The 26,982-nt window shown below is 36.9% G+C and overlaps 1 protein-coding gene across 20 annotated transcripts in view; it reads left to right on the top strand.

Annotated features, from left to right (window-relative positions):
* The window catches only part of Cd36l1 (CD36 molecule like 1), a 95,480-nt gene that overhangs the window by 57,491 nt on the left and 11,007 nt on the right, over positions 1-26,982 (top strand). For all 20 annotated transcript variants that reach the window (XM_087658562.1, XM_087658561.1, XM_087658570.1 and 17 more), the window contains 7 exon segments: positions 880-973; positions 1,444-1,655; positions 10,222-10,382; positions 16,529-16,676; positions 17,103-17,282; positions 18,750-18,841; positions 23,425-23,471. In XM_087658562.1, coding sequence (XP_087514688.1) covers positions 1,536-1,655; positions 10,222-10,382; positions 16,529-16,676; positions 17,103-17,282; positions 18,750-18,841; positions 23,425-23,471 — 748 coding nt within the window. In that variant the 5' untranslated portion in view covers positions 880-973; positions 1,444-1,535.

The following is a 26,982-nucleotide window of genomic DNA, read 5'->3' on the forward strand; positions in this document are numbered from 1 at the left end:
TATGAGTTCTTCCTTTACAGCTGGAAGAAGTCCAGCCTCCTCCCCAGTCCTTTGGGTACCTGAAAGATTGTTTCAGGAAATGCCTCAGACCTTCCAGTTGCATGAAGAGAGTAGGCCTAAGTAAAGGGAAGCCCCAGGGATTGCAGGGGGAGTACAGTTGCCAAGAAAGGGTCTGGACTGTTATGCTTCTCCATTTTTGAGAAAGGCTTATAGTCGTACACAGAGTGTTTTATAAGTGCTCTCTGTGTGCCTTATCTTTTCTTGGTTCTGTTGACATCTGTGTTCCTCTTGGCAGCAGGTGTTTTGATGTAAAACAAAACTGTTACAAAGTGCAAACCACAGGTATACCACACTATGAATGGCAAAACACATCATAAAGCTGTCACTGAAACCCAACTTCGTCTTCAAGCCTTGATGAAGAAGACACGATTTTATTAGTTTTGATGCAGCAGAATTCAGTGGTTCTGTAAATTGCTTCCTTTCAATGTATTCAATAGCCACATAAAATAAGATGTCACAAATTAAACTGCCCACATGGAGTATACAAAGCAATACTACTGTATTTGAGAGCATTGACATTATATATATACATATATATATATGTATATATATATATGTGTGTGTGTGTGTGTGTGTGTGTGTGTGTGCATCTTCAAATCCTTTAACCTATGTTTTGTCAAAATCATTGATAATGAGATTAAAAACCATATACTTTTAAAAGTTTCTTTAATGTCTCCCATACTGTATGGCAAAAATGTCAGACATGAGCATAAAAGTTGGAAAACAAGTAGTTTTCCTTAATGCTATGATGACATGAAAGAAAATGTTAGTATATATTTTGTGATAATGTGCATTTCCTCTGCCTTTGTGTCTTGACAGGTAGCTTACAAATGATTCGAAGTGTTGAAACTTTCTGAGTCTCAATGAACTATTTCTCACACAACTCAGATACTGCTGTTCATGCATGAATTAGGTATGTTACCACTACTGCCATGGCTTAGTAGACAAGGCATATCAGTCCAGCCACACTTGTTTTGCAGGAGGATTCCTGGCAGAGTATTGAGGGTTCTGTTTGGGTGGAGAAACTAGATAGGGAGTGAAGGTATAAAAAAGCATGCATGCTGTGGTAAGGAGTATTAGGATGGGGATGTTTATATAGCTTTCCTTAGATAAGATTATAGTATGTCAATCACCTTGGGATGAAAATATAAAACAGAAAATTAAAAAAAAGCGAGCATTCTATTTTATGTTGCTTCTGCTTCTATTGGGATTTTGTGAACAAAAAGAACCAGTAGGACCTAGAAAACCAGCGTGTCATAGCAAACCAAAAGATTTGTTTGTTGTTAGTTGGCTAAATGTTCTGTATCAGTTGCATGAATTCTTTGCACTTTGATCTTTTTGTTCTGATACTCAGGCTTCTTTTTTATGACCTCTTTCTAATAGTTGAACCAGGCCACATAGAAAGCATTGTAATTGTACCTGTGAGTTGGCAAGAAGCAAGTGCTCTTCCTTGATTCTGCTGCACGAGGAGGAGAATGGGCTGCGATCGGAACTGTGGGCTCATTACTGGAGCCGTTATTGGTGCTGTCCTGGCTGTGTTTGGAGGCATTCTCATGCCGGTTGGAGACCTACTCATTGAGAAGACAATCAAAAGGGTAAAAATGATTGAGAGAATCTTTTGTGCCATTTAATTCTTTTACCTTGTCTCTTGTTACTGTGTTATTGTTCTGAATGCTTGCTTGTTCTATGTTGCCTGGTAACTTTATGCTTTGAGTAAGGAGGGTGACTGTGAGTCACTGTAACCCCACAAGATAGTGTAAGCCTGTGGGAAACATTACGATGTAGTGCAAAATGATCGCATACACTCTTAGGAGCACAATGTAATATGGACTGGAAGATATTATTAATCTTAAATGTATCAAATGTGATAAAACTGCAGGTTATAATCATGTAGTTTAGTAGAAACAATTTTCTTCATCTTTGGAGTAGACTGACGTGCTTTTGGATAGAAATATTCAAATGAGTATTTTGTAAGAGTATGTTTATAAAAGTAGTTGCATTTTAGTTAATCATGAAAAATGCACATACTTATGTGTGTTAGCATGTCAAAAAGTGTCTAACATTTAATGAGGAGCTCTGAAAATTGATCATTTAAACAGGTATAATTGTCATTACTAATAAAGAGTCTCTGTTTACTCACTTCAAGATTTGACTTTGTCAAAAGTTCAGGGAAAATGTTCTGTAGGACACATTTTGGCAAACATCAATAAATTGGATCATAAACTCAAATTGAAATGATGTAAATATATGAATATGTACAAAATCCTCTCCCTCCTTGGTTCATTGTTCTGTGTTTCAAATTCAAAGACCTTTTAGTGAATTGAAGATTTATTAAGGGAAGCCTTTCTGCTGTGGTCCTGAAGAAAATTCATTAGTTTGGAATTAGTGGTTACTAATGAAAGAAACCTACCCAGACCAAAGTCAATGGTACAGAAAAGGTTTCTGCCCTGCCCAGAGGCACCTATTTTCATTTGAAAAAGTATCAACAACAGTACCCAAATGCAGGAGTACTGGCCTCACTTTCCAAGTTAGTTTGATTCTAACAAACTAGAAAGACAGTAACTATAGTGCAGAGAACCAGAGCAATGGATTAATGGTATTAATGTGGACTGAAACTTCTGTTATTGCCAAGACCATTCAGTCTCTTATCTACTTGTTAATTCTGGCTACATCACCTTCATCAAGATGTAACCTCAAAACCCAGTAACATAAAGCCAGTATGTTTGGCACTCAGTCATATCGGGGCAAGTTTATTAGGGAGAAACCTTCTTGCTCCTGAAGCAACAAAGCAGTTAACAGAATTACTTTATTAATTGTCTCTCTATGTATACTGTTTTAATAAAGTACCCTTACTCTAGGCTTAAGGTAACAAACTGACTATCTATTTCATTAAAAAGTAAATAAATAAAACTAGATGCATGAAATATTTTACTGGCCTAAGAAGATAGAATCCCTAAAATAAATGTTTAAATGTTTAATAGTATGGGTACAAAAATTGTTTGGGTAATCAATACTAACTGAGCAAGTAGTTAAGTAGTTGTTATTATTCCTTAATCTATACTCTTAAAGACAGGTAGAATTTAAGCATGAGCTCACACAGCAGACAAAAAAAAAGAATATGATCATTCAAGAAAAAGAAGATATAACCAAACAGTATTTGAATTCACAGGAGCACTGGCTTAATATAATTAATATAAAAAACCTCAAATATAGTTATTCACAAATAAAAGTTACTACGTTGTCATTTTACTTGTTTCATTACAAGTGTTGAGGATTTAAAGTGAAATATTCCCTCTCCCTGAAGTATTTACCTGTCATCTCTCTGTGTAGAATATTAAAGGTAAGAATTCCTACACACACACACACACACACACACACACACACACACACACACAGACTACATTGTTCAATAATTATACAGTCATCACTTACATGTTTCCAAATGTTTGCCTTTAATGGAAAACATGTTATATTGTACAATAAATGGTTTGAAATATACACACTATTATATATACATATTATATATGATCCTTAACTCAATTTTTGATAGGATTATCATTCTTGGTAGTATTATTAATATAAAATTACAAAAAATGGAAAGGGTGGATCAGAAGAGGCTTGCTTCACCAGGGTTGATGGTGGGGTGGGGGAAAGGGAACTGCCACTGCTCCAGGTCTTTTTATTTTATTACTTGTGGTTTCCACCCAGACCATCATAGATTATTGTCTCTGTTAACCCATAGACTGGAACTATTCTTTGGAGAAAAAACAAAGTCACAGTCTTCTAGGATATAATATGATATCCAACAAGAACAATGGCTGGGTACTGATCAGTTAATCTTTTCTTCATTCAACAAAATTTGTTCATATAAACTTTCTTAAGTAGCATGTGAGTGCTAGCATCATTCTGAGTCAAATCTTTAATAATTTGATATGAGCTCATAATGAGAACCCGTAAAAAGAGAGTTTGAAAATAGTGGTTACAAATGAAGGAAACCTACCCAGAACAAAATGAACGGTAGAGAAAGGGTTTCTGACCTGCCCAGTGGCACCCACATTCGTTTGAAAAAGTATCAACTAACAGTGCCCAAATGTCATATTCACGAGTGTTGGCCTCATTTCCCAAGTTAGTTTTCGTAATCTTTGAGACAATCAGTTGTATCAAAGCACAGTTTTGTAGCATGAATAATTGGTAGCATGAATAAATCAAAAAGTTTAAGAAATATCTAAGAAAATTTGTGTCCTATGGAAAAAATGGACAAAACTTTGAGAGCATAGAATTAAATTTTGTATATTATGAAAAATTAAATGTTACATAGGAAGAAAAAATGAGAGTAGTCATGAATATTCAGGAAGGCACTGAAATTTTGATTTTGAAGAAGCTTATAATTTGAAAAGCCCATAAGATTAATTAATGGTCAGAGAAAAGCTTTGGGCTACAACTACATGCAATAAAGAGGGACAGGCTACAGAGCAACATGGAGGAAAGATAAAAAGATTGTAGAAGTCATGTGGTTGGCTCCATGGAAGCAGTGTTTTCAGTCGTATATATGAACTCTCAGAGACTGTGATAGTAAGCAGAAGACCTACACGAGTTCAAACGCGGCAAAAAGCCAACAAAGAGAAGAGAAGAGGACACAAATTGCCACCCCCTAACCAAGAATCTATACAATCAATATGTGCTGGGGAAAAATCAGGTTTCTTCAATGCAGTATCACTTTTAGTGATTTATAGACACAACAGGAAAGGTCATATCAGGACCAAGAAGTAGTTGGTCTACACAAAATGGACTCCATGTTTTATTGCGCACCTTTTGTTTGTTATGACTTGGTTTAGTTTTTTTGGTTTATATGTCTAATTTGCTTTGTTAATGTTTCTGTGTTTGATTTTCATTTGAGAGAGAGAAAATGAATGAATGAATGAATGAAAGAAATTGGGTGGACTTGGTGGTGAATATAAGGGTAAGATCTTAGAGGACTTGGTGTTGGGGGAGAGGAAAACATGATCAAAGTGTATTGTAAAGTATTAAAAGTTAGAAAACTTAACAGAGAAATTAGAATAAACAACAGGGGTGTACAGAGTGTACTTGGATTTGAGAAGCTTTAAACACTATGAAGAATAATGAATTGGTGGTGTGATAAACACTGTTGCTGTATTATTTTCAGTAAGATGAAAGGAAACATGCATTAAGAGAGCAGTACCATCAATAGACCGGTGGTATAATTAAGACTTTCCCATGTAAAAAAGTCCATCTAATTGTCATAAATGTGAAATATTTCATCAATTTTATAATGTCAAGATATCATTTTTTCTTAATTAATCAATAGTAAATATAACAGGTTAGATAATATAACCTTGAATAGTATGACCCTTTAATGGCTGTGGTCATGAAATGAAGACACAAAAGCTATAGAAGAATAAGCATTTCTCACACAAATCTTTGTAGAAGAGAGTTAAAGATGGTTTTTATGGACTAGAAATGTCATTGTCTATAGGTCTACTATATCACAAAAGGCCTGAAATGGCAAAGCTTCAGCAAAAGCTATTGAAGTATGGATGCATTAGAATTTTAGATAAAGGAATTAAATCAGGGAAGGGAGAAAGTCACAGGACTTTATCATAAGATGTCCAGTTGGCTTGTTGATGGAAATATATATTCAAAGAAGTGAAAGCATAGATATTTGGCAAGTGGCTTGACACAAGTATAACTCTGTACTCAAAGATCAGAGTTCAGATAGATTTAATCACTGCTGGGAAATTAAAGATAAACCTAGACAAGCCACTGCCTTCTAGGGGTTGAATGTCCAGAGAAAAGAACAGGAATATGTACTACAAGACTTTGTGCCGGAGGCAAAGAGAAACAGGAAAGGGAGAGAAGAGTTTTTTGTTTTTGTTTAGGTTTTTATGAAGAAGGTGGGGAAAAAAGAGTGTAATTTAGGAGGAAAACAGGTATTAAGGGAAGATCAAATGAAATTTTTCTTGGCTGATAAATGTTAAAGAAACAATGGTTAGAAGTTGTGGAGAGGACCCAGTTAGTCCATACTCGTGACAGGGATGGGAAGAACTGAGCTCTATCCCCAGAACCCACATTAAGGACTGCCATGGTAGCTCGTATTTGAAATCTCAGTAATGGAGAAACAGAGGCAAATGGGTTCCTGGGGAGTTCTGACCCACAGCCTAAACTGAGCTCTGACTCGATGGGGAGTTTTTCCTCAGAAAGGACTGTGGAGTTGAGGTAACCCAAAGAATGATATTTGAGATAGACCTCAGGACACCACACGCAAGCACACACCATTTTGGCTCACAATCCATGCTTTAGAAACAGCTTTCAGCACATGTACGTTTCTTTTTCTTTGCCAGGTTATTGTCATATAGTTCGCGTCTCAACCTGAATGACAGTCCTCCATATTAAGTTCTAATATAAATCCTGAAAGGATAATTTTTGAATCTCTGAAATGTTAAATTTCAATGCTCCAATAGAATTCAATATGTTTTAATACATATTTTAAATAATTATAGCCTAATTTAATGGGTTTAAACCTAGTAATAAAGCCATTTGTTCTTTTTAACATAACTGTAACCAATAATATGAATTCTCTTTCACTTCTCAGATATAACCCACAAATGTAAGAACTTTTATAAGTTTATATTAGTTGTGCATACCAAAGAGTTTCCCTGTGATATTTTCCAATATGCATAGAATATATTTCGATCATATTCACGCCTCATGATCCTCTTTATCATCTCTCGGTGACATCTTTTCTCTTCAAGTACTACATCTACCTGATTTCTTTATTGGTGACAGGATAGAAGAGTTTAATTAGTGTTGTTTACAGGTGGGATTCAGTGACCCTGCCTCTTATCCCTAATGGAAGCTGCTGTGTCCAACTTTCTGCACATCATATTCAGGTCTGAACAACTTTGATGAGTTTGTGAGCAAAGCATCCATACCAGTCATACCATGCCACCACATTCCTTGCCTTCCTCAAGCAGCTACGTTTCTTCTAGCCCTTCTTTGAGATGTTCTCTGAGATTTAAAGGGGGCCTTTTAGATGCCTAGTTCAAGGCTGAGCCAACAAGAAACATTCACTTATTCTCAGTGCTTTCTCAGTTAAAGTCTCTACAGTAACCGCCATCCACTGCAAAGGCAAGCATCTCCACAGTGCTTGTCCGTGAGCGTGGAAGTGAAATATTAAGAACACAGTTGGAAGAGCACAAGTCCACTTAGCAAAACAGCCACAGATGTTAGGGTCTGCAACCTCCACATCGATAGGCATTTGACTAGATTTACTGTCCCAGGAGAGAATTCCCTCCTGTGCAGTGGAGCCTCACATCTAACCTGGAAAAGGTTGGCCACTCCCACCAAAGTCATTGTCCTTCTGAGTATACTGTTCTACTTAGAACTGGTACTGCATAGATCAGATGTATGATGAGGGAGACAAAAGTCTACCTTTTAAGAAAGAGTTTAATGCAGACAAGATGAAATTATAAATTGATTAACAGAAAAAGTACCATGTAATAGTGTGAGTTACTCTGTGTGTGTGTGTTTTAGTTAGTTAGTTAGTTAGTTAGTTAGTTAGTTAGTAGTTAGTTAGTCAGACAGATAATACTTGAACTAAGACTTTGAACAATATGAGAAGAAATGAGTTATAGTTTCCCCTCTAACATGTACAGTCTATTTCTAAAATACCAATAGCAAACATTTGCTGATTATTTGCTATGTTCCCACTGTTCAAATTCCATTTTTATTTGCTATAATTCATGAGGTTATAACAAACCCTTTTAAAATGCCATGAATATATTTTACCTTTAAATGTGCTAAATTCATATGGCTCAATATGTCTTATCTTTACACAATAAGGAAACTAAAATATAACTAAGTTAAATAATCTGCACAGACTCACGCAAATCTATAATATTTAGTTTCTAATATAGTATCTAGTTTCAATATAGACTGAATGTGCTAAACCAAACTCTCAGTTTTCACGTGGTCTTTGGTGAATGAGGTAAATTTTATAATTGTTTGTGCCACTTATTCCAATAGAAGAAAATAGAAGGGAGCTTTAATTAGTACATTAAAATTGACTGTTATATGAAAGAGGTTTTGCCATTATAAAAGAGTACTAAAAGAGTACTCACCCACACAACTGTCAAAGTTAGAGTGCACACCTCAGTCTTTCAGTGATAGGTGCCCCACCCTAAACGTCTACTAGCTTCTCTGTTCAAAGAACAAAATGATAAGTGTGGTCAGAAGTCATTTCTGATCTCCTAAGAGTATATTGACTGATTTTCACTAAGAACTGACATAATTTTGCTTTTTGAGTAACAATAACTATTAAGTTGGGCCTTAAAGATTTTATGACCTGTAGATCCATAGTCTTGTGACATAAGTCAATACAGATTTCAGCTTTAATATTCACAAACACTATCTAAATAAAGCTGGGTACAGTCAGTTCTGTAACTTTGCTCTGATACTGGGCTAGTGTGGAAATAAGCATTTTGGCTACATATCTTTTTTACAGGAAATTATCATAGAAAAGCAATAGCTATCTGAACCTCACATGATCAGCTCTTGTTCCTGTGTGCATGGGTTACAGTGCTAAAGCATTTCCAAAGACATCCTAACCTTCTGCCTTGCTTTTTCTAATCCCATCATGCCCAGCTTTAAGCAGTATCATTTCACGAAGAGAGGAAACTCAATTAACACCTACCAACTAAACAGGTGATCAGGGTATGCATATGTGAGGGAAACCAGTAACAGCATGAACCAAAAGACGACTGGTATAAGGCCCAATAGTGCAAATTTCCCTAAGACTGTGCTAGTATTTGCCAAGTTGCAATTTATTCCAGTCATGTGCTTTCAAGGAGACTCAACTTCAAAAAGCATGTCATATCTCCCTATCCTTTCCTGACTCATTCAGTGAATTAATATTTCCAGGTGAGGAAAGTAGGTTAGGTTGTTCTTGTGTTCATGGACTCCCTTAGGCTAATTTTCTATGAAATACGTTTCTTCCTCTTCTCCTTAAACACTCTTGAACATGGGCATTCTTCCCAAATTACTTAATTAGAAGCTATAAGCTCTCTTTGTTTGCAGTAGCTACTATGACTACACAGAGTTCCTGTTCAGAGAGTAAAAGCACTAGAAAGAAGCTGGGCAAGCATCTATGGTAACTCTCTTACTTTGCAGACAATGAACCCTAATGGGTTTAGTGGCTTTCCACTTGGTCCCAAAGCTCCTAAACAGGAGGCAGTTTCTTAAAAAAAGGCATTCCAGTCATGAGGCTGTATATTTTCTTGTTTCATATTTTCAGCACTGCTGGTATACATGGTTTCTAATGTGTATCATGCACACACGCGTACATGCACACACACACACACACACACACACACACACACACACACACACCATACCACGCTTCCCTTCTTAATTTTGCTCTTTGAAAACTAGTGATGCAATGACCGATTAAGGAGTTGTATTATGTGTAAAAACACAATCCTGCAATCCTCAAACATTGTTCCCAGTGGTTCTATAGAACAGGATCCCAAAGAGGAAATATCCATATTTATGTAATTCTTCCTCAAAGGTTTATGATCTTTATTTAATAAAGACTACCTATAATATCTTGAATTGCCCAATTTTGAAAGAAAGGGATTTTGTTGTTGTTGTTGTTGTAGTTGTTGTTGTTGTTGTTGTTGTTATTGTTGTTGCTGTTGCTGCTGTTGTCGTCATCGTTGTTGCTGTTGTCGTCGTCGTTGTTGAAAGCTACAAATAGCACTCAAGTTGTCTCTCAGTTTGTATCTTTTGCCTCACCAACACAGATTCTCAGAGTTAGAAGATTACACCTGGCAAAAATCTTTGGTTTGATAACATTTAGAAGTAGCTTAACTTACTGTTTTGTTGACTAAGGGAATATTGCCACAGGTTCACTTGAAAGGTTACTTTAAAAGCAACAAGGATGACTCCATCCTTTACACACTGATCCTTTTCATAAACATTAACAAGAGAGCACCCTTTCTGTGGACAGCATTCCTGCTTCAAGTGTGTGACAAAGTTACACAAGTTCTCACAAGGTGCTCCTTTTATTCTGACTAAACATAACAAGGTCCTAGAAGTTTCCATGTTGACTACAAGAAACAAACCAAATTTGTTTCCTTTTTGCAGGAAGTTGTCCTTGAAGAAGGAACCATTGCTTTCAAAAACTGGGTGAAAACGGGCACCACTGTGTACAGACAGTTTTGGATCTTTGACGTGCAAAACCCAGAGGAAGTGGCAAAGAATAGCAGCAAGATCAAGGTTAAACAGAGAGGTCCTTACACATACAGGTGAGTGGACTCTTCAGGAGTAGTGGTCTCACTCTGTTTCTGAGAACTCTTCCTCCTAAGGATTCCATGGCATTGAAGTGTACTTAGTCTTGCCAACAAAATTTACATCAAAATGTTTTCCCTACAAGTAAAGGATCCTAGTCTACAGATTTAGGTTCTATCAATATATGCTACCCAAATGTTACCATATATTATATCAAAAAGAGCTGTAGAATTTATTGCAAGTTTAAAGCTACTAAGTAGCTCCCCTACTAAAAACTTTATGGATGGTTGTTTGACACTTGAGTCATGTTCCAATGTCCAGTTGGCATACTGAGAGATTTATGAATACATGATGAACATCTTAGAAGGAAACAGGTATCTTACTTCTGTGATTATCCTGGTGTGGCCTCTAGGTCAGAAACAACCGTAACACCCGTCAACTGCTACAACAAGTGGATGGAACAGACTCTACCTGGTTATTTCAAACTCCTTTGTGGAAATCAGATATGAGTTCAGTGTTGAGAACCACAGAAATGAAATGATTGTGCATAGCTGCAGCCCCTGCTAAGTGTCGAAGTCAGATATGCATTGAGATTTAAATAGCAATTTAAAGCTTACAATGTTTCACGCTCTTATACTTTCAAGTATTTTAATAGTTTATTTAATAAAGTTATAAATAAAAATTGAAATAAGTGCATCTAGGGGAAATACTAATTCAGCACCTTTTGTTGGAAGAAAAAGAAAGTGGAAGAAGCAGAAGGAGAAGGAGAATGAGGAGGAGAAGGAGAAGGAGGAGGAGGAAGTAAGGAAGAGGACGAGGAAGAAGAAGAAGAGGAGGGGGGCACAAAATGATACCACCAAATGTTGTCAACATTCATATAGAGATAGATAGGAGCTAGTAGTCATATTTCTACATATACTTTTTTATATTTAAATTATAAACCCTCTTCTTTTCCACTTTTAGAGTAGTCAAAGGCACTTGAAACAAACTATTCTACTATAGGATTTATGCCTATAACATAACCTATTTCTGTACAGAACTATAAAAGGATAGATTATATATATATATGTGTGTGTGTGTGTGTGTGTGTGTGTGTGTGTGTGTGTGTGTGTGTGTGTGTGTTTTGCTTCTTAAGGCAACAGAGAAAGCTGGGAAGGAATAGGATTTACAGCAAGCTCTTCTTGTATGGCAACTTCAAACTATCCTTGATGAAGTATACTTCTAGTCTCAAGAGTTCATCAAACTGGAATTTCTTTAGCTGGCCTAGTTGCCTCAAACAAAGGAAGAAGAATCAGATTTAAGAAATCTCAAAAAAAGGTTACTATATTGAGGTATTCTGTGTGTTAGGTGAGAGTATGATATACATGCCTTTGATGATACTTGAATCCATTTTAAATTGAAGATGTTGGAAAATATGTCCCCTAAAACAGAAGCACCGGTTGGTTTGGCCAATGACTGTTAAAATGATATAGATGAGGCATTAATTGTCATTATAAGATCTGATCGAAGCATAAAATTGCATGGTCTAATATCATAATTATATCTCAATCTATAATAATTCTGATACTATAATTCCTTCTAGATATTTTACCTTTTAAATTTTATGTTTTCTTTGGCAAGAATAGTAATGAAGGCATCATGTAAGCATGTGCAGAAGGCTATTTCTCTTGACATTGTTAACAAATATATCCAAAGACATCCATTTTTTTATTTTAAAATTTGAACAACAATACCAACCACCCAGACACCCTAGAGCTCCCAGGGACTAAGCCACCAAACAAAGAGTACACATGGCAGGCCCCATGGCTCCAGCTGCAGATGTAGCAGAAAATGACCTTGTTGGGCATCAGTGGGAGGAGAGGTCCTTGGCCCTTCCAAAGCTAGACGCCCTACTGTTGGAGAATGTCAGGGCTGGGAGGTGAAAGGGAGTGAGTGAGTGAGTGTGTGGGTGGGTGGGTGAGGAGTAGGTGGATGAACAAGGTCATAGAAGCAGGGGGAGGGAGGAAGGGCTAGGGAGTTTCCAGAGGGGAAACCTGGAAAGGGGAGAACATTTGAAATGTGGATAAAGAAAATATCCAATAAAAAAAATTGAGCGATTATGCTCTTTCAAAATAACTTTCCTAAGATGAGGCATGCTTTACTGCTTTTGTTTTCTCTTACTGAGTGCCATCTACTGGTTTGATGTTGTAAGTGCCAGTTAGGAAAAAAAATGCATCAGAATTATTTAGCTTTTGTTTCACTTAGTCATCCCTGCATTGAAGTCTCTGAAATTGCTGTAGCCTTACTTGAATCGATACTGATGATACCTGAATGTTAAGTAGATATTTTATGAGAACGACATTATTAGGAATTTAGTGCCTTGGGTTGTTTCAGTGTTAGGTTGCTTAAGTATCTTACTCAACGGAGAATAAATGATAAAGCTTTTTATTTTTTTTCAGATTTTTTTTTATTAACTTGAGTATTTCTTATATACATTTCGAGTGTTATTCCCTTTCCCGGTTTCCGGGAAAACATCCCCCTAATCCCTCCCCCTCCCCTTCCTTATGGGTGTTCCCCTTCCTATCCTCCCCCAATTGCCGCCCTCCCCCCAACAATCACGTTCACTGGGGGTTCAGTCTTAGCAGGACCAAGGGCTTCCCCTTCCACTGGTGATCTTACTAGAATATTCATTGCTACCTATGAGGTCAGAGTCCAGGGTCAGTCCATGTATAGTCTTTAGGTATTGGCTTAGTCCCTGGAAGCTCTAGTTGCTTGGCATTGTTGTTCATAAGGGGTCTCGAGCCCCTTCAAGCTCTTCCAGTTCTTTCTTTGATTCCTTCCACGGGGGTCCTATTCTCAGTTCAGTGGTTTGCTGCTGGCATTCGCCTCTGTATTTGCTGTATTCTGGCTGTGTCTCTCAGGAGCGATCTACATCCGGCTCCTGTCGGCCTGCCCTTCTTTGCTTCATCCATCTTGTGTAATTGGGTGGCTGTATATGTATGGGCCACCTGTGGGGCAGGCTCTGAATGGGTTTTCCTTCTGTGTGTTTTAATCTTTGCCTCTCTATTCCCTGTCAAAGGTATTCTTGTTCCCCTTTTAAAGAAGGAGTGAAACATTCACATTTTGATCATCTGTCTTGAGTTTCATTTGTTCTAGGCATGTAGGGTAATTCAAGCATTTGGGCTAATAGCCACTTATCAATGAGTGCATACCATGTGTGTTTTTCTGTGATTGGATTACCTCACTCAGGATGATATTATCCAGTTCTGACCATTTGCCTACGAATTTCGTAAAGTCATTGGTTTTGATAGCAGAGTAATATTCCATTGTGTAGATGTACCACATTTTCTGTATCCATTCCTCTTTTGAAAGGCATCTGGGTTCTTTCCAGCTTCTGGCTATTATAAATAAGGCTGTGATGAACATAGTGGAGCAAGTGTCTTTTTTATATGTTGGGGCATCTTGTGGGTATATGCCCAAGAGAGGTATAGCTGGATCCTCAGGCAGTTCAATGTCCAATTTTCTGAGGAACCTCCGGACTGATTTCCAGAATGGTTTTACCAATCTGCAATCCCACCAACAATGGAGGAGTGTTCCTCTTTCTCCGCATCCTTGCCAGCATCTGCTGTCACTTGAGTTTTTGATCTTAGCCATTCTCACTGGTGTGAGGTGAAATCTCAGGGTTGTTTTGATTTGCATTTCCCTTATGACTAAAGATGTTGAACATTTCTTTAGGTGTTTCTCAGCCATTCGACATTCCTCAGCTGTGAATTCTTTGTTTAGCTCTGAACCCCATTTTTAATAGGGTTATTTGTCTGCCTGCAGTCTAACTTCTTGAGTTCTTTGTATATTTTGGTAGGATTGGTAAAGATCTTTTCCCAATCTGTTGGTTGCCGTTTTGTCCTAACCACAGTGTCCTTTGTCTTACAGAAGCTTTGCAGTTTTATGAGATCCCATTTGTTGATTCTTGATCTTAGAGCATAAGCCATTGGTGTTTTGGTCAGGAAATTTTTTCCAGTGCCCATGTGTTCCAGATGCTTCCCTAGTTTTTCTTCTATTAGTTTGAGTGTATCTGGTTTGATGTGGAGGTCCTTTATCCACTTGGACTTAAGCTTTGTACAGGGTGATAAGCATGGATCGATCTGCAATCTTCTACATGTTAACCTCCAGTTGAACCAGCACCATTTGCTGAAAATGCTATCTCTTTTCCATTTGTTGGTTTTGGCTCCTTTGTCAAAAATCAAGTGACCATAGGTGTGTGGGTTCATTTCTGGGTCTTCAGTTCTGTTCCATTGGTCTATCTGTCTGTCTCTGTACTAATACCATACAGTTTTTATCACTATTGCTCTGTAATACTGCTTGAGTTTAGGGATAGTGATTCCCCCTGAAGTCCTTTTATTGTTGAGGATAGTTTTAGCTATGATAAAGCTTTTTGCAACATCTATTTAAATACTGTTCTTGTTTGTTATACCATGAGCATGTTTTTTAAATAATACAGCCACTTCATGAAGAAGTGAGAACCAGGTATGCTGACCCACCTTTGTAATTACAGCACTTGGGAGATGGCGGGGCCATAGCAAGTTTGAGGCCAGCCAGCTGAACTATCTAGTTCAAGCCTGGGCTAAAACATACCAAAAAGTAAGAAAACACTGAACATAGTCCAAATTCATTATGTTTATGGGGACTCATAATCTGTATTTGATAGGAATTCAAAAGTTCCTGTGAAACTTGTAAGCTCATGATTTTTCAACTATAGTTCTAATTCAGTTCCTATTATTGATATCTAACAACAGAATAGTGTGCTGTGAGGTCTATCCTATTTCATGGTATTGTCTACTTTGTTCTAACAAAATGTTTTTCAACAAAACAATCACCTTTTAACACAGTCTTGAAAACTATTACAAGCATTAAAGCCAAGAGATTAGAACTAAGGCATCAATATATAAGATGAATGGAGTTAGATCTGGATCCCTTTAAATTAGAAATGACTATTGGTTGCCTAATGGTGGTTTTATGAACGTACCCAAGAACAGGTAGGTTGGATAGACTACACACTTGGAGAGGTCTTTCTTCTTCTTTTTTTTCATTGGATATTTTTATTTACATTTCAAATGTTATTCCCTTTCCCAGTTTCCTGGAGATAAGCCCCCTATACCATCTCCCTCCCCTTCTTCTATAAGAGTATTCCCCCTCCCCAACCATGTTCTTTTCAACCCCCCAACCTCCAACATTCCCCTGCACCGGAGGGTCCAGTCTTGGCAGGACCAAAAGCTTCTCCTCCCATTGGTGCCCAACAAGGCCATCCTCTGCTACATATGCAGCTGGAACCATGAGTCTGTCCATGTGTAGTCTTTGGGTAGTGGTTTAATCCCTGGGAGCTCTGTTTGGTTGGCATTGTTGTTCTTCTGGGGTTGTAAGCCCCTTCCACTCCTTCAATCCTTTCTCTAACTCCTCCAACTGGGACCCTGTTCTCAGTTCAGTGGTTTGCTGGTAGCATTCCCCTCTATATTTGACATGCTCTGCCTGAGCCTTGGAGAGGTCTTTCTAATATGAAAAATATATTCATACTCTCTGATCTTCTTTATTTCAGGATAAAGACTGCCACTTAATCATATAGCCCTTGTATGTCTGAAATCTCAATTTGTGCCTTTCATTCCCACTTACTCTTTTTTCTCTCGTTTATTAAACAACACTCAAGCACCTGCATTTCTCATTCTTTTTTTTTTTTCCAGAGCTGGGGACCGAACCCAGGGCCTTGCGCTCGCTAGGCAAGCGCTCTACCGCTGAGCTAAATCCCCAACCCTTGCATTTCTCAAACCACATCCTCAGCACTTCAGTATTTTACCCTTGCTACGATTAGTCCTTCATATGTACACTTACCCTTACTTAGATCAACCACCACCTGGAATGGCTACCAAAATGAGTTTCCAACCCATTTCATTTTAACCAGCACAAGGCCTAGTGTCTATTTTAACCCAGTTCATGGTAGTCTACTTCCTATTCCAGGTTTAATACCCTTTGGTTCAATTGCCAGAGATGTGGTAATAGCTAATGTTTATCATGACATTCTCTTAGTGTAAATTGTGATTTGTTCTGGGTTCAAATAGATTTTGTAGAATAAATTGAGACATTTGTCATGCAAGACTTTGACACCCCCCATTTCGTTGACTTCTGTTTGTTTCAGAGTTCGTTATTTAGCCAAGGAAAATATAACTCAGGACCCCAAGGACAGCACTGTCTCTTTTGTACAACCCAATGGAGCCATCTTTGAGCCTTCACTGTCTGTTGGAACAGAGAATGACAACTTCACAGTTCTCAATCTGGCTGTGGCAGTAAGTGAAAAGCAGATGCTATGTGGACCATTTCGGAGCATGTCACAATTAACCTCAGAAGTATCCTCATCATTTGGCTTGAGTTGTTTTACTACTTCAAAAAACTAAAACTGTTTTGTACTATTTTATTATCTGGAGAGATGACCCTATCAGCATAATCAATTGACTTAATTGATTGATTAATTAGTATAATTTAAAACTAGCTCTTATAAAAAGTAATCTTATAAGGGGTTAGAAAAAATGCCACAAATTATATTTTATATTAGGCAAGGTGTGGCAGATTTGAAAGGTTTGTTTTGATTTTAATTGAACTCAATTTTTATATATAATCCATTTAATTAAGAAATATATATATATATATATATATATATATATATATATATATATATATATACTGATTTCTCAGAATCTGATATTTTTTTGTAGGCTGCACCACATATCTACACAAACTCATTTGTTCAAGGTGTGCTCAACAGCCTTATCAAAAAGTCCAAGTCTTCTATGTTCCAAACACGAAGTTTGAAGGAACTCTTGTGGGGTTACAAAGATCCATTCTTGAGTTTGGTTCCATATCCTATAAGTACCACAGTTGGTGTGTTTTATCCTGTAAGTACCAAATATAAATGTTTGTTATATTTTTAAGTATGTAAATAAAATGTTAATGGGAAACATTTATAACTTCACATATTATTAGCTTTACTAGTTAATCTGTGAACATATCATTATTTTTAAAGTCAAAATCTTTCATGTTATCAGTTTTCATAGTGAATAATTACTTAATATGTTTGACTAATTTTACCTTAAAAATTAGTCAAATTTTATTCTTATAGAAAATTAAAAATTCACATGTAAAATTTGCATGTTGTATTTACTTTTAATTTTCCTAAAAAATCAAGGTTAATGTCTGTATACAAGTCAGACATAATAATCATATCTTTCCTCATTTTTAGAGCCTTAATCATATTAAAGTTTTGATGAATAAGTTACTGTGAATTTTCACTTGAGATACTCAGCAAGCTTCTCTTAGTGAGAATTGCCAGTGAACTTCACAGAATGGCAGTTTAGTGATTCTTTTATATATATATATATATATATATATATATATATATATATATATATATATAATTTATATGTATATATAATTCTTTTATATTTATAAAATTTATATATATAATTCCTTTACATATATATATATGTATATATATATATATATATTAAATGTAGGTTTATTGGGAAACTACACTCAGGCAAGTTCACTGACCCCAAGGACTGAGGCTAGGGAAGTCTACATCTTCAGATAAAAGGAGTAGGGTGGGGGCAGGGAGAGAAAGAGAGAAGGGGATGCTCACAGAGAGAGCTGAGAGGAAGAAGAGAGAAGTCCAGCTTGGTGATTCCTGCTCTACTTAGTCTCAGCTTTAAGTTTTAGATTCCCAGCATGATAAGAACGACACGGCTAACCCATGTCTCTGTTTTGATCGTTGTATACTGGACACTGGACAGCAGTGCTGCTTCGGTTCTTCCGTTCCTTGTGGCTAATGTTTCAGGTTACTCGTTGTATATTAGTTAAACGTTGACAGAGAAGCCTGAAGGAATTAAAGTCTATTATTATTTGGACAAAATCATTGCAGCTCCTTCTTTGGCTGAGAGATGTTTTTAATTGTGTTTGTATGATCTTGTTCATGTTAGTAACCACTACTAATGACTTCAGAATTTAGAGTATACTTAGGAATCTGCAGAAGCTTTGTTAAGTTTAACTCAGTGTGTCCTTACCTGAGAGCATGACAGCTGGATAACTCACAGCAATGCTGGAAAGGTACCTATTAGCCTTGTTACTTATTTTCTTATATTTTGGGTGAGCATATAACACTTATTTGTGGTCAACCTTTATATTTTAACATTAAAATACTTTAAATTCGAAATGTAAAACTCATGTTGTGTCATATATCACAAATGATAAAAAAATGATGCTGAATGACTGACCCCTTTTTGAAAAATGTGAAAGTAAGGTCATACGTGTTATGACAGAGTAAATAAATGTTGATCCATGAGTAATCTTTTATTCATATTTTTCAGTACAATAACACTGTAGATGGAGTTTATAAAGTTTTCAATGGAAAGGATAACATAAGCAAGGTTGCCATAATTGATACCTATAAAGGGAAAAGGTAAGGAACTCTGTGTGTGTGTGTGTGTGTGTGTGTGTGTGTGTGTGTGAGAGAGAGAGAGAGAGAGAGAGAGAGAGAGAGAGAGAGCCAGAGCAAGACAGCAAATAAAATAGATACAGAGGGTGAAAGACAGACAGACAGACAGATAGACAGGCAGGCAGACTAGGGTATTCTAATGTGCTATTAGTATTACTTTACTATTACAGTTAAGGCACAAGCATCAGCCTATAAAACAGACATGGCTAAAGGGAAATCTTAGCAACTTTTTTTTGCCAGACATTATACTCCTCATGGCACTGTCTTGTTCATAACCAACCTGATTTACAGTCGGCAGCATGAACATATGAAAACTTTGCCTTTTTCATAGCTTCTCTTAGAGAAATGCAGCATTAATTTTTTTCTCTGCAGTATGTCTAACACTACAGTTCATCCATACAATTAGGTGATAATGAGTTGAAACATCAAAAAGTCTATGAGGTAGGCAAACATTGTGCGTTTTAAAATGACCATATGAAAAAATTATACCTTAGAATAATCTTTTCCCTTGAAGCAATCCCACTAAAATCAGGGACTAGACAAGGCTGCCCACTCTCTCCCTACTTATTCAATATAGTTCTTGAAGTTCTAGCCAGAGCAATCAGACAACAAAAGGAGATCAAAGGGATACAGATCGGAAAAGAAGAGGTCAAAATATCACTATTTGCAGATGATATGATAGTATATTTAAGTGATCCCAAAAGTTCCACCAGAGAACTACTAAAGCTGATAAACAACTTCAGCAAAGTGGCTGGGTATAAAATTAACTCAAATAAATCAGTTGCCTTCCTCTATACAAAAGAGAAACAAGCCGAGAAAGAAATTAGGGAAACGACACCCTTCATAATAGACCCAAATAATATAAAGTACCTCGGTGTGACTTTAACCAAGCAAGTAAAAGATCTGTACAATAAGAACTTCAAGTCACTGAAGAAAGAAATTGAAGAAGACCTCAGAAGATGGAAAGATCTCCCATGCTCATGGATTGGCAGGATTAATATAGTAAAAATGGCCATTTTACCAAAAGCAATCTACAGATTCAATGCAATCCCCATCAAAATACCAATCCAATTCTTCAAAGAGTTAGACAGAACAATTTGCAAATTCATCTGGAATAACAAAAAACCCAGGATAGCTAAAGCTATCCTCAACAATAAAAGGACTTCAGGGGGAATCACTATCCCTGAACTCAAGCAGTATTACAGAGCAATAGTGATAAAAACTGCATGGTATTGGTACAGAGACAGACAGATAGACCAATGGAATAGAATTGAAGACCCAGAAATGAACCCACACACCTATGGTCACTTGATTTTTGACAAAGGAGCCAAAACCATCCAATGGAAAAAAGATAGCATTTTCAGCAAATGGTGCTGGTTCAACTGGAGGGCAACATGTAGAAGAATGCAGATCGATCCATGCTTATCACCCTGTACAAAGCTTAAGTCGAAGTGGATCAAGGACCTCCACATCAAACCAGACACACTCAAACTAATAGAAGAAAAACTAGGGAAGCATCTGGAACACATGGGCACTGGAAAAAATTTCCTGAACAAAACACCAATGGCTTATGCTCTAAGATCAAGAATTGACAAATGGGATCTCATAAAACTGCAAAGCTTCTGTAAGGCAAAGGACACTGTGGTTAGGACAAAACGGCAACCAACAGATTGGGAAAAGATCTTTACCAATCCTACAACAGATAGAGGCCTTATATCCAAAATATACAAAGAACTCAAGAAGTTAGACCGCAGGGAAACAAATAACCCTATTAAAAAATGGGGTTCAGAGCTAAACAAAGAATTCACAGCTGAGGAATGCCGAATGGCTGAGAAACACCTAAAGAAATGTTCAACATCTTTAGTCATAAGGGAAATGCAAATCAAAACAACCCTGAGATTTCACCTCACACCAGTGCGATTGGCTAAGATCAAAAACTCAGGTGACAGCAGATGCTGGCGAGGTTGTGGAGAAAGAGGAACACTCCTCCATTGTTGGTGGGATTGCAGACTGGTAAAACCATTCTGGAAATCAGTCTGGAGGTTCCTCAGAAAATTGGACATTGAACTGCCTGAGGATCCAGCTATACCTCTCTTGGGCATATACCCAAAAGATGCCTCAACATATAAAAGAGACACGTGCTCTACTATGTTCATCGCAGCCTTATTTATAATAGCCAGAAAATGGAAAGAACCCAGATGCCCTTCAACAGAGGAATGGATACAGAAAATGTGGTACATCTACACAATGGAATACTACTCAGCTATCAAAAACAACGAGTTTATGAAATTCGTAGGCAAATGGTTGGAACTGGAAAATATCATCCTGAGTGAACTAACCCAATCACAGAAAGACATACATGGTATGCACTCATTGATAAGTGGCTATTAGCCCAAATGCTTGAATTACCCTAGATCCCTAGAACAAACGAAACTCAAGACGGATGATCAAAATGTGAATGCTTCACTCCTTCTTTAAATGAGGAAAAAGAATACCCTTGGCAGGGAAGGGAGAGGCAAAGATTAAAACAGAGACTGAAGGAACACCCATTCAGAGCCTGTCCCACATTTGGCCCATACATATACAGCCACCCAATTGGACTAGATGGATGAAGCAAAGAAGTGCAGACCGACAGGAGCCGGATGTAGATCGCTCCTGAGAGACACAGCCAGAATTCAGCAAATACAGAGGCGAATGCCAGCAGCAAACCACTGAACTGAGAATAGGTCCCCTATTGAAGGAATCAGAGAAAGAACTGGAAGAGCTTGAAGGGGCTCGAGACCCCAAAAGTACAACAATGCCAAGCAACCAGAGCTTCCAGGGACTAAGCCACTACCTAAAGACTATACATGGACTGACCCTGGACTCTGACCCCATAGGTAGCAATGAATATCCTAGTAAGAGCACCAGTGGAAGGGGAAGCCCTGGGTCCTGCTAAGACTGAACCCCCAGTGAACTAGTCTATGGGGGGAGGGCGGCAATGGTGGGAGGGTTGGGAGGGGAACACCCATAAGGAAGGGGAGGGGGGAGGGGGATGTTTGCCCGGAAACCGGGAAAGGGAATAACACTTGAAATGTATATAAGAAATACTCAAGTTAATAAAAAAAAAAAAAAAACATAAAAAAAAAAAAGAATAATCTTTTCCAAATGAGTCAAAGCAGGTGAGTGTTTAAAGTGAATTCGTACACCTTTTTAATTTTACTGTCATGCCAACTTTTCCTACTGATAGAAAATGAAATTAGTATTTCAAGGTAAATTAACATAATATACAATGTCACCTTTGAAAAGGTCAAAGAACACAATAGATTCATGAATCTATACTTTCCTGTATCTCCATTCCTGACAATTTATCTGGAAGAATACTAATTTTTGATATCAGTAAAATAGGAAGAAAACTAATAAGTATCAGAAGAAAAAGAATCTTTGAGGTTGTCAGATTGTGCATGCAGTTGATTTAGATGTATGTATCCTCATTAAGTATAACTAGCACCACTTCCTTTAAAAAGATTAATCAACAAGTGTATATGATATACTAGTAGACATTTTTAGGAATAGATGGCACTAGTGAATTTTTTTATTTCTTACTCAAATGATTAAAATATATTCATGGAGATTTAGTGCTAATATTTTTAATCTGGTCCATATATAATTATGCATAATTTAGATAATAAAAGGTAAATAAGTTCTGTCCCATTTTAATACTGGTTTCTGAGTTTCTAACATTACAAAACTGGGAAAAATGTAAAACATGTTAAAAGTACAATGAGGAAAAGTAAACATTAAATATTTACATATTTTGAATTCTACGAATCCACAGCCTTGATACTCAGCTTTCTTCTTCTTCTTGTTGTCCTTCTTCTTCTTCTTCTTCTTCTTCTTCTTCTTCTTCTTCTTCTTCTTCTTCTTCTTCTTCTTCTTCTTCTTCTTCTTCTTCTTCTTCTTTTTCTTCTTCTTCTTCTTCTTCTTCTTCTTCTTCTTCTTCTTTTTCTTCTTCTTCTTCTTCTTCTTCTTCTTCTTCTTCTTCTTCTTCTTCTTCTTCTTCTTCTTCTTCTTCTTCTTCTTCTTCTTCCTTCTTCTCCTTCTTCTCCTTTCCCCTCTCATTCTTCTTTTTTCTCCCACTTCTATGTGATGGGAAGCTCATGTCAGGAATGTCCTTAATACCTTTTTTTCTATCAGGATGAACACTGAACAAATTTCCACATAATTGATTTCTCTCAAGGAAACCAATTCCTGCTTGGAGATCTACATCTCTCATATTTTCTTCCAGAACCATGTCTGTCAGAGTGCTTTCTAAGGAGCTTGGCATCTAGCTGCTTATGTTTATGGTCTGTCCTCTTCTGTTGCCCAGTATTTCCTTCATAGTGATAAGATTAGGGGATAAAACAAATATGGATTGAGTGAGGTTGAATAGTTACTAAAGCTTTAGTGTCAACGCCTGTGTTCTGTACTGTGTTGAAGAAAGAAGTGTTTCAAAGTTGAAAGAGTAATATGAGTATGGTGTTCTTGAAATGAGAGTATTTGTTTATCTTCTTTCTTTTATTCCTAAGGAATTTGTCCTATTGGGAAAGTTATTGCGACATGATTAATGGCACAGGTAAGAATCTTTGTTGTAATAAACATAGTGAGAAAAACTTCACGTTATCCCACAAATCTACCCCTCTTCTAGCCAAAGAAATCCAGATTGAGGGGCTATGATTACCAGTCAGTATAATTCAGAGTCTATTTTTGGGTAGGTTGGGAATAGGATATGTCCTAAACGGGATAGGATTTTTCAGATTAACCATGGAAAATAAGCCTTGTTTCATTACAAGAACAGTTCTTCTTTGTAAAGTAATTCGCTTAGGGATTTGTCAGAATGTAGAGGTATAGTTATTAGTCAATTGTTGCTCAGTAGTAGACTGACAATGAAGACGTGAATAAATACAATTTCACAAAGGATAACCTACCCACCCCACCCCCAGTAAGAAGCAGAGCTTAGGTAGAAGCAACAAGGTTGGAGAGCAGAAGCAACCTATTTTGGACATGTTGGTCAGCATGAGGGAGAAAAGGAAAAAATAAAACAAGGTTAAATATATACTATAAGGAAGAATATATGCAAAAATGTGTTCTACATTAGATTTGGAATGCGAAGAAACAATATCTTTGCTTTAGGATATAGTTAGGTAAGGGTTATTATTGTCCTTAATGAAAAACAAAGTACACACTGTTCTTCCATGTATGAATTATGGTTGTACAACACAATGGTAATCAGATACCATGAAGTAATCTAAATCAAAGAAAAGCCTTTAATTAGTAAGAAGCACATACATAATATTTACAAAGTAGGTGAGGGAATACATAATAGGAAAATGATATAATGCATATGATGAATGTTTAAATAGAAAGGAAGCCTGGGGCTACCTTTCCACAGGCACAATTGAGAAATGCAGGTTTATTTATGTTCTTTCTCACAGAGTAGAAAAGAAAGAGTGGTGACAATAATGTTTTCCAAGGTCACTTATCCAAATAAATTGTCAAATATTTCAATACTTTGTTATATAAGCCTAACACTCCTGTACTATGCTGTCCCTAAACAGTCATGAATGATGAATGCTTCATACTTAAGAACTCTGTTCTTGGTCTCAGGAACTGAAGAGAACAGAGCTTTGGGAATTTATTAGTGATAAGGACTGGAATGTGAGTAATGAAACCAGGGATCTAGAGGCACACTCCAGAGGAAATCGTAACAGAAAGAGAGATGAGTAATAAGGAGATGGTCCCTGTGAGAGGGACTCTCGATATGGGACTAGGAGGGGACAAATGAAAGTGAGACAAAGACGCTAACATGTGTCCATCATAATTTAAAATCGCATCTTCTTGTGGTTTGAAGCACATCCACTAAAAGGAATGATACACATTTAGAATGTTTGTTTTCAGAAAAGCATCTCTTGGGTAATGGGGAGATAATTTGGTTAGGAAATAGTATGATAAAAAGTATAAGAACCCAAGTTTTGGTCTTAGGAACCATGAATGGAAACATTGAACATAGTTAAGTGTAGTAGTAATTCTACAGTTGAGTAGGCTGAGATGGGTGGATACCTAGAGTTCCTTCACTGGCCTGCCCAGCCAGTAAGCTTCAGGTCCCAATAAGAGAAAATTAAAGATGGACATTACCTATAGTGCTATGTAGAAAGTTTCTCACTGGTCTCCACACATACATGACTGTGTAAACAAAAGAAAACTGTAACTCCACTAATAACTATTTTATATTTCTTGACTGTGGAAATTTGCAGATTTAATTATTCTCTATCTTCAGTGATGTTTCAAAAATAATTTAAGTGTTTGCAATATATAACCTTTTAGTTGATTAATCACTGGATGCTCAAGTGTAGACAAATGCCTACTGGTCTGGAAATTTTAAACTATCTAGTCCTCGAAATGAAAGAATCAAACATTGGTAACTAGAGCACTATAACTTTCTTGATTTTTTATTCATATAAGCATGAATGAAGAATAAAATTTAAAAAGTTAAAAAATAAAACTTTATGAGAAAAACACATGAACATGTAGTTGAATGATATACCAGAACATTTTACCCAAACACAACCAGTGGTGGTTCACTTTGGACATATTCATTAGTGGAACAGTGAAGAGTTATCTTCTCTGTGATAACTTCACTTCTTCAGTGTCTGCCATGAAAATTATACTGAAATTTGAATAAGCAATAAAATATCATAAGTATAAAAATATTTTAAGCATTTATGAGAAATTCTAGCAAGGAAAAAATTAAAAATTATTAAGTCTGATTAATATTAAATGCTAGAACAATGCTGATACACTAGGGATACTAAAAGCGTTTATGCCAAGAAAAGTGCCAAGCTGATAATAGGGTTGGAAACATTCACAACTTTAGCAGTGGCTTTACTAGGGTTTTTTATTTCATAGCAGTAAATAGACATTGCATATATCTGTCAGTAATTTATGTAGTTTCCAGCCATGTGTGGTTTTTAGGAACTTGAATTATACCTGCAATTCTGGTTTCATTGTATTGCTGTGATACAACACTCTGATTTAGATCTACATGGGGAATAAAAGATGTATCTTATTTTTCTATTTTGCTACTGAGGAACTCAGAGCAGGCGCTAAAGGCAGGAACTATTTTTCAAAACTTTATGTGTGGATGCTGTTTGCTGGCTTGCTCTCAAGTTCGTGTTTAGGATCTTGCTTAGTTATCTTTCTCATATAGCCCAGGACCATCATCCTAGAAAATAGTAGTACTCACAGTGGGCTGGGCCCTCCTCCATTGAATAATAATCAAGACACTCTCTGTCTTAGACAGTTAGACAGTGTTCTATACCTGTGAAGAGACACCAGGACCACAGCAATTCTTATAAAAGAGAGTATTTAATTGGAGCTTACTTACAGTAGCTGGGGTTTAGTTCATTATCATCATGGCATGATAGCACATAAGCAGACATGGATCTATAGAGTAGCTGAGGGTTCTCCATCTGGATGGATACTAGGTCAGAAGTGTAAGACAACGGACCTACCTAGGGGTTTTGAAACCTGACTTCCTTGACACTCTTCCTCCAACAAGGCCACACCTACTAATTCCCTCTAAGCAGTGCCACTCCTTGATGACTGAACATTCAATTATAAGGCTACGGGGGCATTCGTATTCAAGCCACCATATTCCTCTCCTTGCACCCACAAAATGTAAAAGTATATTAAGTCCAACTATAAAAGCCCCAATACTCTATTCTAATCTCAATGCTGTTTAAGTTAAAACTTCAATGTCTCTTCTGAGATTAAAGTCAATCTCTCTCTTTATTGCCCCTTTTAAGCTTTTTATTGAATCTTCGTAAATTTCACACCATGTACCTCAGTCCCACTCATCTCCCACGTCCCTCATACACACACTCCGTCCCTTGCAACCTCGACTTTTGGAAGTTGTAGTGTGCAACAGTGTATCCTGCCATGTAGCCTTTGAATTCCACACACTTTCTTTCCTTGCAAAAGTTCGTTGCAAATATACTCATTAGCCCGGTATGAAGCCTCTGACTTCTGATACGCTATCAACACTGGAACCTCACTAGGACTCATTTTGGATATCCTGTTGTTGTCCT

The sequence above is a fragment of the Rattus norvegicus genome, chromosome 4, assembly GCF_021556685.1.
Source record: "Rattus norvegicus strain SHRSP/BbbUtx chromosome 4, alternate assembly SHRSP_T2T, whole genome shotgun sequence".
NCBI classification, from domain to species: domain Eukaryota; kingdom Metazoa; phylum Chordata; class Mammalia; order Rodentia; family Muridae; genus Rattus; species Rattus norvegicus.